General features: G+C 37.5%; 1 protein-coding gene across 5 annotated transcripts in view; it reads right to left on the bottom strand.

The window, feature by feature from the left end:
* The window catches only part of ANKRD17 (ankyrin repeat domain 17), a 167,154-nt gene that overhangs the window by 21,359 nt on the left and 131,722 nt on the right, over positions 1-14,073 (bottom strand). For all 5 annotated transcript variants that reach the window (XM_010839078.1, XM_010839075.1, XM_010839079.1 and 2 more), the window contains 5 exons: positions 8,158-8,329; positions 6,453-6,900; positions 5,848-6,003; positions 3,679-3,828; positions 697-2,333 (listed from right to left, as the gene is read on the bottom strand). In XM_010839078.1, coding sequence (XP_010837380.1) covers positions 697-2,333; positions 3,679-3,828; positions 5,848-6,003; positions 6,453-6,900; positions 8,158-8,329 — 2,563 coding nt within the window. The remainder of the gene's footprint in view (positions 1-696; positions 2,334-3,678; positions 3,829-5,847; positions 6,004-6,452; positions 6,901-8,157; positions 8,330-14,073) is intronic.

The following is a 14,073-nucleotide window of genomic DNA, read 5'->3' as shown; positions in this document are numbered from 1 at the left end:
TCATGGATGAATGGAAAAGCAGTTGTGGCCCACATACACTTTTTTTTTTAATATGGATATTCCACTGTGTGTGTGTGTGGCATATAAACACACACAGTGGGATGTTATTCAGCCATATATATATTAAAAAAGAAGGAAATTCTGCCATTTCTGATAAATGGATGTGCCATGAGGGCATCAAACTAAGTAAAACAAGTCAGACAGAGAAAGACAAGTTTATATTTTCATTTATATGTAGAATTTAAAGCAAACAAACTCACTGAAAAAGATCAGATTTGTGGATATCAGAGGAGGGTGGGGGGTGCAGATTGAAGGTAGAGTTGACTGTAAAGCGGAAGTAAAATAAAATTTTAAAAATATGTGGTAGTTTTTATTTGAAAAAGCAAACTTTTGATGGCATTTCTTATTAATTTAAAATATGAGAGATTGTTTTTTTTATTTTGAGAGAGAAAAATGTATCTGATGAAGAAATTTACTTATGGTAAATTTAAGGTAAAATCCATTGCAGTTTCTAAAAAGATTAAAAAAAATAATAATGCCATACTAAATACACTCAATACTCACAACAGCATTTGATTTAGTAAAACAGTTTGTCCATCTGGCCTAGTCAGAGTAAAAGTACTAGAAAATAACCAGAGTTTTTGCATCATCTGTGTAAATGAGCAGGTTGAAGAGTGTCAGAAAATACCACCTTACCTGAGGGACTTGGAGCAGGTCTCTGTAATGGTGGTCTGAAACCTGGAGCTTTAGAAGTATCAGATTGATGTAAGGGATCTGAATTTGGCAAATATGAGGATTTTCCTGATAGCATAGATTCTGGTGTTGACTGAGATGAAACAACAGATCCTCCCCAGAAGGCATGAGCAGAAGTCGGGCTATTTTCAAACAATGTGCTAAAGGGCCCAAATGGTAAGGGGGCACTGAAATTGGGAGCAATAGGTTTATTTGCTGGATGTACTGAATTTTGACAAGCACTTTGTGTACTTAAGGTCGAAGGTAGCTGGACAGAGGAGGGAACACTGTGAGGTCTTTTAATGTGATTGACACTGAGGACTGCAACAGATGAATTTTGCACTGGAGCTGGATTCTTGTGAGGGGCAGTTGTGCCATGAGAGGGTGGTCTAATAGCAGGTGGTTCCATTTTAGGAGGAGGCTGGGAGCATCCCATTTGTGTCTGAGGCATAGGGTAAGTCACTGGGGCAGTAGAAGGCACCGCCACTGGAGCAGAACTTGTGGTTGCTAAAGGAGTAACAGTCATTCTGACTTCCGGGGGAGGAACCTGAGACTGCTGAAGAGGTGGTCTTGGCTCCTGAGAAGCAGATCCCGGAGGCTGTTGCTGAGTAGAATGAACTGATGAACTCCCAGAAGAACTGCTGCTGTTTGGAGGTCTACCGTTTGTTGTTTCTACTACTGGTGGACTACCTGCTTCCGGTTCAGAGGAAGATGCCCCTTTATTTGGAGATGCTGTTCCACAATCCAAAGGGCTGTTTCTAGAAACTCCTCCTGGCTGGGCTGGTGGTGACGGGGAAGATGGGGATGATACTGGGTAGTGTTCTTTGGCAGTAGGCATAGGATATGTGGCATTTGTGGGTGCAGTGCTGTTGTTGCTTGCTGTGGTTGTGACCGTTGTGGTGGTGGCATTGGATGTCTTCACAACTGTGACAAAAAGCTGCCTTCTAACAGAAGGTGAACTCGGACTGCCATTTGTAGATGTACCAGGCACCGTTGAAGCTGATGAACTGGTTGTAGTTGTTGGACTTGAAGTTAAAGAACCTGCTGAATTCACCTGAGAACCACTGCTATTCTGATTGCTATGGCGAGGCACCATGTGAGGCTTAGGCGAGTTAGTAGCTCTGGCAGGGCTCAAAGGCCTGACAGGAAAAGGACCCCAAGTGGATTGAGCTGGTGGAAAAGTACCTCCAAAGTGGGTCATGGGCAACCTTGGTGGACGGATCTGCTGGAAAGTCTGAGCAGCAAGCAAAGCATGTGCAAACTGTGGAGGAGGATATGCTAATGGAAGAGAAACTGGAAAACCAGGCCTCACATTATTCACTGGATTCTTAATGGTTTTGTGAGTAGATGCAGAAGAAATTGCAGGCACAGTAAGTGCTGTGGCAGTTTGAGATGTTGATGACAGAGCTACAGTCGTCATTTTAATTCCCATTAAGGAACTGTTAGCAGCAGTGGTGGTAGGTGCTGATGACCCTATTTTGGAATTTGCTGAGGAGCTTTTCAAACGATTCTTTGGAATGAGTTCATCAATTTCTTTGTCTGGATCCTTGATCAGAGCATTGATCAACTGAGTTGCCTGTCTTGTTGATTCAGTGCCACCCCTACAAGTTGATCAAAAAAAAAAAAAATTAGGTCCAATTTCCCCTTTTTAAGATATATAAGGCCTAAATTCATTTGTGTGTGCACTGCATATGTATGCACATATATACAGAGAACAGATTAAAAGGTAAGCAGCAAGTTTTCTATTTTTGAGGTATTTTGCAAGCAAAGTGATAAACTGTCCAACGCACCACTATATTTTTCAAAGGAGAAACATTACTTCTTTCCAAAAAATTTAATTTCACTATTGTTTCCTCAGGCTAAGCAATCATTTTCCTACTGTGAAATACATTCTAGATCGAAAAATCACTGCACTTAAAATCCTACATAATCCATACTGTTACCATTAAGTTAAACAATTGATCAACATTAAAAACAGTACAAGTAAGCAAGAACAATAATATCACTGAGTAAGAAAACAGTCTTTTAAATTCAGGTATGTAAAATGACTATTTACAGCATGTTTACTACTGGTTTCTTTATAAGTAGAGTGATTATTTTAACTATTTTGGACAGATGTCTCAAAATGAGAGAAGAATCCTGATAATGCCAACAATGGCCATAATAAGGTCAAAACCCAGTCTTCAATGTTTAGGAGTATATGTGATTGACAGGAAAACCTTATGGAAACCCAGAGGTGGAGGGTTTCTGCTTTCCCTCTTCTCTGGATAAGGCAAGTGTGACCACACCTACCCAAGAAGAGGCATAAAAAAGATAGGAGAGGAGAATAAGTATAAAGCAGAGTGAGTTAATTGCCTTCTTCCTGTTGAGGCAAGTTATTAAACTATCAGCTCCTCTATTACTATGAAGGGCACCAGTCTATCACAACCAAATTTATGATTTCTTACAATATCATCTTTATTTTAAGGATATTACAGCTTAGAAATACTCAAATATTAATTCAAAACAAATATCTACTTTAGATTTAAATCTATTACTGAGCTCATACTCTAAGTATACAATCTGAGAATAATACATCTCAAATGCTAATTTAAGAGAAAGATGGAAAACTACTAAAATGTGTTAGAAATCCATTCCTTCTAAAAAATTCTCAGAATAAGTTTTAAGAATGCCTTATTAAATGTTTATATAAGGAAAAATTATTCAAATCTTTGTCATACACACAAAAAAGAAAAATTCTTTTAAAGTCCTTTGAAATACTTCATAAGAACATATAAATTAGAAAAACAAATTTTAAGAGTTATTTTCTCTAAAATGAATCAAATTCTCATTTAAAAGTAGGCTATTAAATACAAAGTTCCATTGAAAACTCAAATGCTTGTCTATAATTTTTAAGCTCTAATGCAATAAATATAAAGGGAAAAAAAAAAAGAGACAAAATTTTGCCTTATAGTTATTATCCGGTCTCCCGTCTTGTCCTTCTGCTTATCAATATCTATGTGTGCACCAGTGAACTCCCGAATCGCATTAATATTACAGCCTCCTCTTCCAATCACTCTGGATATCACAGTTGATGGAACAGATACTTTCTTTGACCTGTTTAATGGTTAGAAAAATAAATTAAGATAAATCATAAATATCAATGGTTGTAATTAAGACAGTTATACTAATTTTATAATAAAAAATGCAGAACATTGTTGAATAAGCCTCTTCTACCTAGTCTCATCCTAAATGATACAAGGCAACTAAGAGCCACAGAAAAAAAGAGAGTTAGTTTACCAAAAACTGTTTGCTTTTTTGACTTTTACCCTTCATTATGATCTACAAAGCACATCCATGTAGACATACACTGTGTAAACGCAACTACTAATGGCAAATAAGACAGACGGGTTCCCACCCACATATAATGACTATGCAGAAACCAAGTAAGAAACATAACACGATGTCGTAAGTGCTCTAACAGGGTATCATAGAGACACACTGATGGGGTGTCTAATCTAGCCCAAGGAGTTAACAAGGTTTCTTGTGAGTGCCTTTAGGTGTCTGACTTGCACCTTATATTCTTGTTTTTATTACCCAATATTTAACTGAAAGGATGATACTGAAAATTCATGTTTTCCTGCATTCTTCTAGAGGCCTTCAAATGATTATCCACAAATATGGACACTTGCTAAGGTATGTTTAGTTGTGTGAGGAAACAGAAAAGCCTGTTGGAATTCCAAAAAGCAAAACCCACCTAACACAAAATTACTCAGATTCAGCAAAGGTAGATATAAATTTCTTACAAGTCTAAACTAAAGAATACTTCTAAAAGAAAAACAGTATAACTCCCAATAAAAAGAATGAGCCAATTAGGCTTCAATGAATAAGTAAATTATTTATTCACAATAGATTAAATATTAAATTAGAATTTTTTAAAAAACCTTGCCTCTCTGCCCTTTTATATATATAACTAAGTCACCTGATAATTCCTTTTCCCTTAAATAACATAACTCAGGGATCATTATTTTAAATTAGTTAAGAATTTGTTTGTATACTATAATATAAGATGCATGCAGGGACTTCCCTTGGTGGTCTAATGTTTGGGAATCTGCCTTCCAAAGGAGGGGATGGAAATTTGTTCCCTGGTTGGGGAACTAAGATTCCCACATGCCCTGGGACAACTAAGCCCAGGCACCCACAACTAGAGAGCCTGAGTGCTCCAGAGTCTGTTTGCTATAACAAGTGAAGCCCACAAACCACAAGAGGAGCCTAAGTGCTGCAACAGGAGATGCCCGCAACAGCAATGAAGACCTGGTACCGCCAAAAATAAATAAAACTGCATGCAAAAACCAGAATTATCTTTTTATATGAGAGCATGGATAATGGAACCTGGTGAGTCCCAGTCCATGGGGCTGCAAAGAGTCGGACATGACTGAGTGACTAACAGTGAGAATGAACTCTGGTGTTACGATTTGAATTAGTTTAATAGCCATGTGACAGACAGAGACGAAGACAGAGATGGAGGTTGAGGGGAAGTCTTGGCCGAAAACAGGAAAAGAAATGAACATTATACTTTTTTTGGATCACATCCTTTCTGGGTAGGTGGTATCTTACCACCTTTCAGTTTCTGGGATACTGTTTTACTTTTTAACACACATTATTTTAAAAATCCTAAGCAAAATACAGTAAAATATTTTAGTTCTAAAACTCTTGAAGTAGAAATATTCTATGATTTGAAGACAAGAATAGTTTAAAACCAATATTTATTTATTCTCCATATATTTATAAGCATGTGATAGACACTACCTACTGGGCTTCAAGGTTACAAGGAAGAATAAGACAATCTATTACCTTAAAGAAATTAGTTCACTACCAAAAGCCATATCTATGCAGGTGAAGCAGACACACAATGACCTAACTTTTTATGTAAAATCTCCCAGCTTTGAAAGTATTAACATATACTTTTTTCCATATAAAATATAGTATAGGTTGTCTCCATTGGCAGCCCTGGGCCACCAGTTTGTTTGCAGCATTTGGAACAGCTGGGGAATTTAATCACAAGGTAGACTATACTTCTTTTTGAAATAGAGCACATATAAAAAGAATGAGAAAAACAAAGAAATAATCAATTACCTCCTTACAACCTCTTTCCATCCTTCTTCCCTCTTCTGTCCACGCTTGGGACTTGCTACTGTTAATTTCCCATTTGGAGAGGAAAGGGGAGATGGACCAGATTTTGTGCAAGTGGAGAGAGAATTACTGGTCACTTCACTGATAGTCTCTGACAATCTTTAACAAAGAGGAAAAACACAAATTAAATATAGAACAACAACAACAACAAATATAGAACAGATGAAGAATTTTTTAATGATAACAGCAAACTAACACATGATTTTATTCTTTATTTTCTGAATATTATGAATAAATGAAAAATTTATTTTTCATTTTCCAATACTAGGCATAATATGAAGGGGCAATTTTAAAAAGATATTATCTAGAAGTCAAATATAGCGGAACTGAAATACAATAACAATCTCTGAAAAATCATAACTGATACTTCATGGGTTAACAACCCAAATGAAGAAATTACATAGTAATTCTTTAAAGAAGTGTGCCTTCTTTAGAACAAAGATTAACACTTACTTTGTCTTTTTCATTTGACTGCTTTACTAAAAAATTCAGCAACAAAGTGTTTCATAACGATACTGTAAATTGTGAAAATAAAAATTGGAACTCACTTTATTGAAGTTTTGCCAGAAACAGATTTTCTCTCCTCCTTTGGAAATGTAACCAGAACTGATGGCTGTTTCTTGCTGGTCACAGTGGTAGTGACCACAGCAGGTGAATGATTGTCACTCTTTCGGCTGCTGTTGCTGTTACTACTTTCATCACTGCAACTGGAAATTCTCATGTTATCACTATCTCCACTCTCGCTGGTACTGCTGCTCTTGGACTCTCCGTTCACCTTCTCTGGCTGACTGTATGAGATTGGTAGTGGATCATCAAATATAATTTGAACGTTTTCCGGAGGAATTTTATTTTTCCTGTTTTTCCTCTTTGAACTGGTCGTAGTTATGGTATTATTTCTTTTACCATGGGAACCTGCCAAAGTGGTCCAGGTTGCAGATATACCTATGGTAGTAGTGGTTGTGGCACTTGGAGGCTCTGTCAAGACTTCAGGTTCATCTGTAGAAGCAGTAATACCGAATTAGCAAGTTCTAGTGTTCTGGCCATACATTTAGCTTTAAGCACTTGACAAAAATAAACCGAGAGGCTACTTTACTACTACTACTTTTAGATATAAAGTCATCAGTCATTCCATCATTCACTAGTGATGAGATGGATATGATTTATCTATTCTCCTCTCTGTTCCTAAGTTCTAAATAACATATACTAGGAAGTTATAAAAAAATATTTCAGGGGACCTTCTTGATAGTCCAGTGGCTAAGACACTATACTCTCAATGCAGGGGACCCACGTTTGATTACTGGTCAGGGAACTAGATCCATCATGCCACAGATAAAATCTTACATACTGCAAGTAAAGACTCTATATGCCGCAAATAAAAAAGAATCCTGTGTCCTGCAACTAAGACCTGGTGCAGACAAATATATAAACATTTTTTAAAAATTTGGAATTATTTTAGGAATGAATACGTTACTATATATTACATATTATTCATAATTATTCAATTTCTCAATTGTAATAATGTTATTGTTGTGTACAGTATATATAAGACTATTCAAAAAAAAAAGAGGAAAAATATAAACGTGCCACAATGTTATATGAATCTAGGTGACTTGAAGGTATTCATCATACTAACTCTTAAAATTTTCTGTAGCCTGAAATTTTTCAAAATAAAAGACTGCAAGAGAGGGAAATACACACCATACATATATGGTGGTTTAATGACAATGGTTCTTTCTAACGTTATCCTTACCTCAAATGATTTTTAGTTAGAAAGTAATTAAAAGTGATTTCCTCATTTAAGAAAAAATCTGAACATGGTCTTGACTGTATATGAAATTATGGAAGTACTGATAATTTTTTTTTTACGATTTTATGTATTTATTCCAGGTGCAATGTCAGAAATCAGCAATTTATTTTCAGATAGCTTAAGGAAAAAAATATGTATATACACTTAGAGAAAAAGATAAAGCAAATATAGTAAAATGTTTGTTTTTAAATTAGGTGAAGGGTATTCAAGTGTTTGTTTTGTCATTCTTTCAACTTGTGTATAGGTTTGGAATTGTTTACAATGGAAAGTTGAGATGAATTCAATAAATAAAAAGGGCATAGAAATACTTTTGGGTTTAATAAAAGATCTACTGTTATCTTGACTCATTGATATTTAATGTTATCTTAAGTTATTTATATTTAATGAAATATAATTTTGAATAGAAAGCATTATATGAAAGAAATTAGACGATTTAGAGAAAATACCTTCAACTTTATGTTTTTCTTTTTCTTGAGCAGCTTGGAGTTCAAAGTTTTCTTTATTTTTGGCTTCAATTTCTTCTAGTTTTCTTCTTTGTTCTTCCTTTTTCTTTCGTCTCTTCTCCTTTCTCTTTTCTCGTTTGGCAGCCAAAGCCAGCCTTCGACTTTCTTCCCTTAACTGTTAAAGAATCAATAAAACAGAATTATAACACTGGAATTTTCATTGGAAAAATGTTGTCACATAATGTCATTCATCATAAAGGTACTGGGATACCATAAAATTCAAAGTTATCTTCGTTCAACTCACTGATCAAAATCATACTCAAGTCACTGTAAAGAGAAGATACTATTTTTAAATGTCAAGATCAAATTAATGATAAAAGACAACCTAATTTCAAAATGGATGATTGATAAAGATATATATAACTCCATAGTCACTAAGGAAATGTAGATTATAAGAGGTATCAGATAGCAAAAGTTTGGGAAAATGAATTCTTTCCTACAGTGCCATTGGTATAAATATCAGAGTTTTTGGAAAGGTAATTTGAAAGCCTTCTATGAAAATTACAAACTGCTTATCCTAAGAATATATTCTATAAAATGTCTACCTCTAGTAGAAAAATACAGGTTTAATACTTTCCATTGCAAAAGTTGATTACTATGGTAGTAAAAGGAAACAGGCAAATTCATGTGGTGAGATCCAGGGTGGGGATAAATTAACAACAGTATACATTTACAGAACGCTGAGCTGTGCTCACATGCCCAGTTATGTTGGACTCTTTGCAACCCCAGGGACTGAGCCCACCAGGCTCCTCTGTCCATGGGATTCTCCAGGCAAGATATACTGGAGTGGATTGCCATTTTCACCTCCAGAGAATCTTCTTGACCCAGAGATCGAACCCACCTCTCCTGCATCTCCTGCACTGGCAGGCAAATTCTTTACTACTGGTGTCACCTGGGAAGCTATCTATATATTTTATGTGCATTTTAAATATATGTCAAAACAGTGATACTCAGTTTATGGAAAATGTCACAATAGCCTAACTAATGAAACCAGTGCTTAGAGACAAGCTGATAAGCCAAATCAGACTTAAGTTTCTTGAGAAACAGTCTGATTTCATTTTTTTAGTCTCCAGCCTTTGTTAGTCACCCCTCCTCCATTTTGAAATAATCCCTGTTCAGGGTGACTGAAAGGTTTTGCCACGTTGAAAGTTTTCACATCCAGAGGCAATGCACCATAATTACATTCTCTTGGATAAGAGATAAGATTTTTGTTTTTGGAAAGATAAATAATTAAGGAGAATCTATAGAAAATCAGAGATACTTTCTCAAGCAGATGGATTTCAGGAAAAAACACAAATGGAAACTGGAGATATAGAATTTGTTTGCATAGTATCTGCCCCCTAGAAACTTTTGCTGATCTTTCAAAAGTACCTAAGTTTCCTCTCAGTTCAGATCAGTTCAGTCGCTCTGTTGGGTCTGACTCTTTGCGACTCCATGGACTGCAGCATGCCAGGCTTCCCTGTCCATCACGAACTCCCAGAGCCTGCTCAAACTCATGTCCATCGAGTCAGTGATGCCATCCAACCATCTCATCTTCTGATGTCCTCTTCTCCTCCTGCCTTCTATCTTTCCCAGCATCAGGGTCACTTCTTTGCATCAGGTGGCCAAAGGATTGGAGCTACAGCTTCAGCATCAGTTCTTCCAATGAATATTCAGGACTGATTTCCTTTCCTTTAGGACTGACTAGTTGGATCTCCTTGCAGTCCAAGACACTCTCAAGAATCTTCTCCAACACCACAGTTCAAAAGCATCAATTCTTTGGCACCTGGCTTCCTTCACAGTCCAACTCTCACATCCATACATGACCACTGGAAAAACCATAGCCTTACTAGACGAACCTTTGTTGGCAAAGTAATGTCTCTGCTTTTCAATATGCTATCTAGGTTGGTCATAACTTTCCTTCCAAGGAGTAAGTGTCTTTTAATTTCATGGATGCAGTCACCATCTGCAGTGATTTTGAAGCCCCCCAAAAATAAAGTCTGACACTGTTTCCACTGTTTCCCCATCTATTTGCAATGAAGTGATGGGACTGGATGCCATGATCTTAGTTTTTTGAATCTTGAGTTTTAAGCCAGCTTTTTCACTCTCCTCTTTCACTTTCATCAAGAGGCTCTTTAGTTCTTCTTCCATTTCTGCCATAAGGGTGGTGTCATCTGCATATCCGAGGTTATTGATATTTCTCCTGGCAATCTTGATTCCATCTTGTGCTTCATCCACCCCAGCATTTCACATGATGTACTTTGCATGTAAGTTAAATATGCAGGGTGACAATATACAGTCTTAACGTGCTCCTTTCCCATTCTGGAACCAGTCTGTTGTTCCATGTCCAGTACTAACTGTTGCTTCTTGAACTGCACAAAGATTTCTCAGGAGGCAGGTAAGGTGGTCTGATATTCCCATCTCTTTCAGAATTTTCCACAGTTTGTTGTGATCTACACAGTCAAAGGCTTTGGCGTAATCAATATTGCAGAAATAGATGTTTTTCTGGAATTCTCTTGCTTTTTCTGATCCAACGGATGTTAGCAATTTGATCTCTGGTTCCTCTGCCTTTTCTAAATCCAGCTTGAACATCTTGAAGTTCACGGTTCACGTACTGTTGAAGCCTGGCTTGGAGAATTTGAGCATTACTTTACTAGCATGTGAGATGAGTGCAATTGTGTGGTAGTTTTGAACATTCTTTGGCATGTTTATGTAGGCCAGTTTGATTGAGAATAGTAGAAAATCACTTCAGATAGCATATCAGTGGTCTTGATTACCTAAGGTCCAACAGGGCATTTAAAGACTTTTATCTTTTACTCTGCTGGAAATGACACTGTAGTTGTTCTTGTTGTTCAGTTGCTCAGTCATGTCTAACTCTTTGTGACCAGATGGACTGAAGCATACCAGGCTTCCCTGTCCTTCACTGTCACTGGGAATGTCGCAAACTTATGTCCATTGAGTTGATAATGCTATCCAACCATCTCATCCTCTGTGGCCTCCTACTCTTCTGCCCTCAATCTTTCTCAGCTTCAGGCTCTTTTCCAAACAGTTGGTTCTCTGAATCAGGTGGTCAAAGCGTTGGACCTTCAGCTTTAGTATCAGTCCTTCCAATGAATATTCAGGACTGATTTCCTATAGGATTGAGTGGTTTGATCTCCTTGCTGTCCAAAGGATTCTCAAGAATCTTCTCAAGCACCACAGTCCAAAAGCATCAATTCTTTGGTGCTCAGCCTTCTTAATGTCCAATTCTCACATGTGTACATAACAACTGGAAAAACCATAGTTTTGACTATATGGACCTCTGTCAGAAAAGTGATGTCCCTGATTTTTAGTATGCTGTCTAGGCTGTCACAGCTTTTGTTTCAAGGAGCAAGCATTTTTTAATTTCATGGCTGCAGTCACCATCTGCAGGTGATTTTGGAGCCCAAGAAAAGAAAGTCTGTCACTGTTTCTATTGTTCCCCATCTTATCTTCCATGAAGTGATGGGACCAGATGCCATGATCTTAAGGTTTTTGCACGTTGAGTTTTAAGCCAGCTTTTTCTCTCTCCTCTTTCACCTTCACTAAGAGGCTCTTTGGTTCCTCTTGGCTTTCTGCCATTAGGGTGGTATCATCTGCATATCTGAGGTTATTGATACTGCTTCTAGCAATCTTGATTCCAGTTTGTGATTCATCCAACCTGGCAATTTGCATGACGTACTCTGCATATAAGTTAAATAAGGAGGGTAACAATATGCAGCCTTGAGGTACTCCTTTATCAGTTTTGAACCATTCCATAACAGTCCATTGTTCCATGTCTGGTTCTAACCTGCTTCTTGACATGCGTACATATTTCTCAGGAGACAGGTAAGGTGGTCTGGTATTCCCATCTCTTTAAGAATTTTCCACAGTTTTTTGTGATTCACACAGTCAAAGGTGTTAGTGTATTAATGAAGCAGAAGTAGATGTTTTTCTGGAACTTTCTTGCTTTTTCTATGATCCAACAGATGTTGGCAATCTGATCTCTAGTTCCTTGGCTTTTCTAAATCCAGCTTGTATACCTGGAATTTATCGGTTCACATATCGTTGAAGCCTAGGCTGAAGGATTTTGAGCATTACCTTGCTAGCATGTGAGATGAGCACAATTGTGTGGTAGTTTCAACATTCTTTGGCATTGCCCTTCTTTAGGATAGAAAGAGAAAACCTGTTCCAGTCCTGTGGCTACTGGTGAGTTTTCCAAATTTGCTGGCATGAGTGCAGAACTTTAATAGCATCATTGTTTAGGATTTGAAACAGCTCAACTGAAATTCCATCACCTCCACTAGCTTTGTTTGTAGTAATGCTTCCTAAGGCCAACTTGAGTTGACACTATAGGATGTCTGCCGTTAGATGAGTGACCACACCATTGTGGTAATCTGGGTCATTAAGATCTTTTTTGTACAGTTCGTCTGTATATTCTTGCCACCTCTGTTTCTCTGCATTATTCACTTAAGAAGGCTTTCTTTCTTGTCTCTCCTTGCTATTCTTCAGAACTCTGCATTCAGTTGGATATAACTTTCACTTTTGCCTTTCGCGTCTCTTAAAAATATAAATATATATATACACACTGGGTCTTAGCTGTGGCATGTGGGATCTAGTTCCCTAACCAGGAATCAAACCCAGGCCCCCTGCATTGAGAGTTCAGAGTCTTAGACACTGGGCCACCAGGGAAGTCTCTCATTTCTCTTTTCTCAGTTATTTGTAAGGCCTCCTCAGACAACAATTCTGCCTGTTGCATTTTTTTTTTCCCTTGGGCATGGTTTTTGTCACCATCTCCTGTACAATGTTAACCTACATCCATAGTTCTTCAGGCCCTCTAACAGATCTAATCACTCGAATCTATTTGTCACGTCCACTGTATAATCATAAGGGACATGATTTAGGTTATACCTGAATGGCCTAGTGGTTTTCCCTACTTTCTTCAATTTAAGTCTGAATTTGGCAATAAGGAGTTCATGATCTGAGCCACACTCAGCTCCAAATCTTGTTTTCACTGACTGTATATAGTTTTTCTAACTTTGGCTGCAAAGAATATAACCAGTCTGATTTTGGTATTGACCATCTGGTGCTCTCCACATGTACAGTCATCTCTTGTGTTTCTGGAAAAGGATGTTCGCTATGGCCAGTATGTTCTCTTGGCAAAACTCCATTAGTCTTTGCCCTGCTTCATTTTGTACTCCACGGCCAAACTTGCCTGTTACTCCAGGTATCTCTTGACTTCCTACTTTTACCTTCCAGTTTCCCATGATGAAAAGGAAATCTTTTTTGTGGTGTTAGTTCTGGAAGGTCTTGTAGGTCTTCAAAGAACCGGTCAACTTCAGCTTCTTCAGCATTAGTGGTTAGGGCATAGACTTAGATTACTGTGATGCTGAATGGTTTGCCTTGGAAACGAACCGAGATCATTCTGTCGTTTTTGAGATTGCATCCAAGTACTACATCACAGACTCCTGTTGACTATGAGGGCAACTCCATTTCTTCTAAGGCATTCTTGCCACAGTAGTAGATATAATGGTCATCTGAATTAAATTCACCCATTCCCATCCATTTTTAGTTCACTGATTCACTCTTGCCATCTCCTGTCAGACCACATCCTATTTACCTTGATTAATGAACCTAACATTCTATGTTCCCATACAATACTGCTCTTTACAGCATCAGACTTTGCTTTCACCACCAGACACATCCCAAAAGGGATTTTTAAAACTTTTATCTTTTACTCTGAGTGAAATGGTACTGTGGGGTTTTGGGCAAAAGAGTGATCTGGTCTAAGTGATACAAGATGATCACTTTAAGTGTTAAACAGAGAACAGATTGCAGAGCAGTGATGGAATCAGGGAGATTAGTTAAATGACTACTGTGGAA

This window comes from Bison bison, unplaced genomic scaffold (genome assembly GCF_000754665.1).
Source record: "Bison bison bison isolate TAMUID 2011002044 unplaced genomic scaffold, Bison_UMD1.0 scf7180017864110, whole genome shotgun sequence".
Taxonomy (NCBI): Eukaryota; Metazoa; Chordata; class Mammalia; order Artiodactyla; family Bovidae; genus Bison; species Bison bison.
The sequence above is the reverse complement of the archived record's forward strand: the minus strand, read 5'-3'. Positions and strand labels throughout refer to the sequence as shown.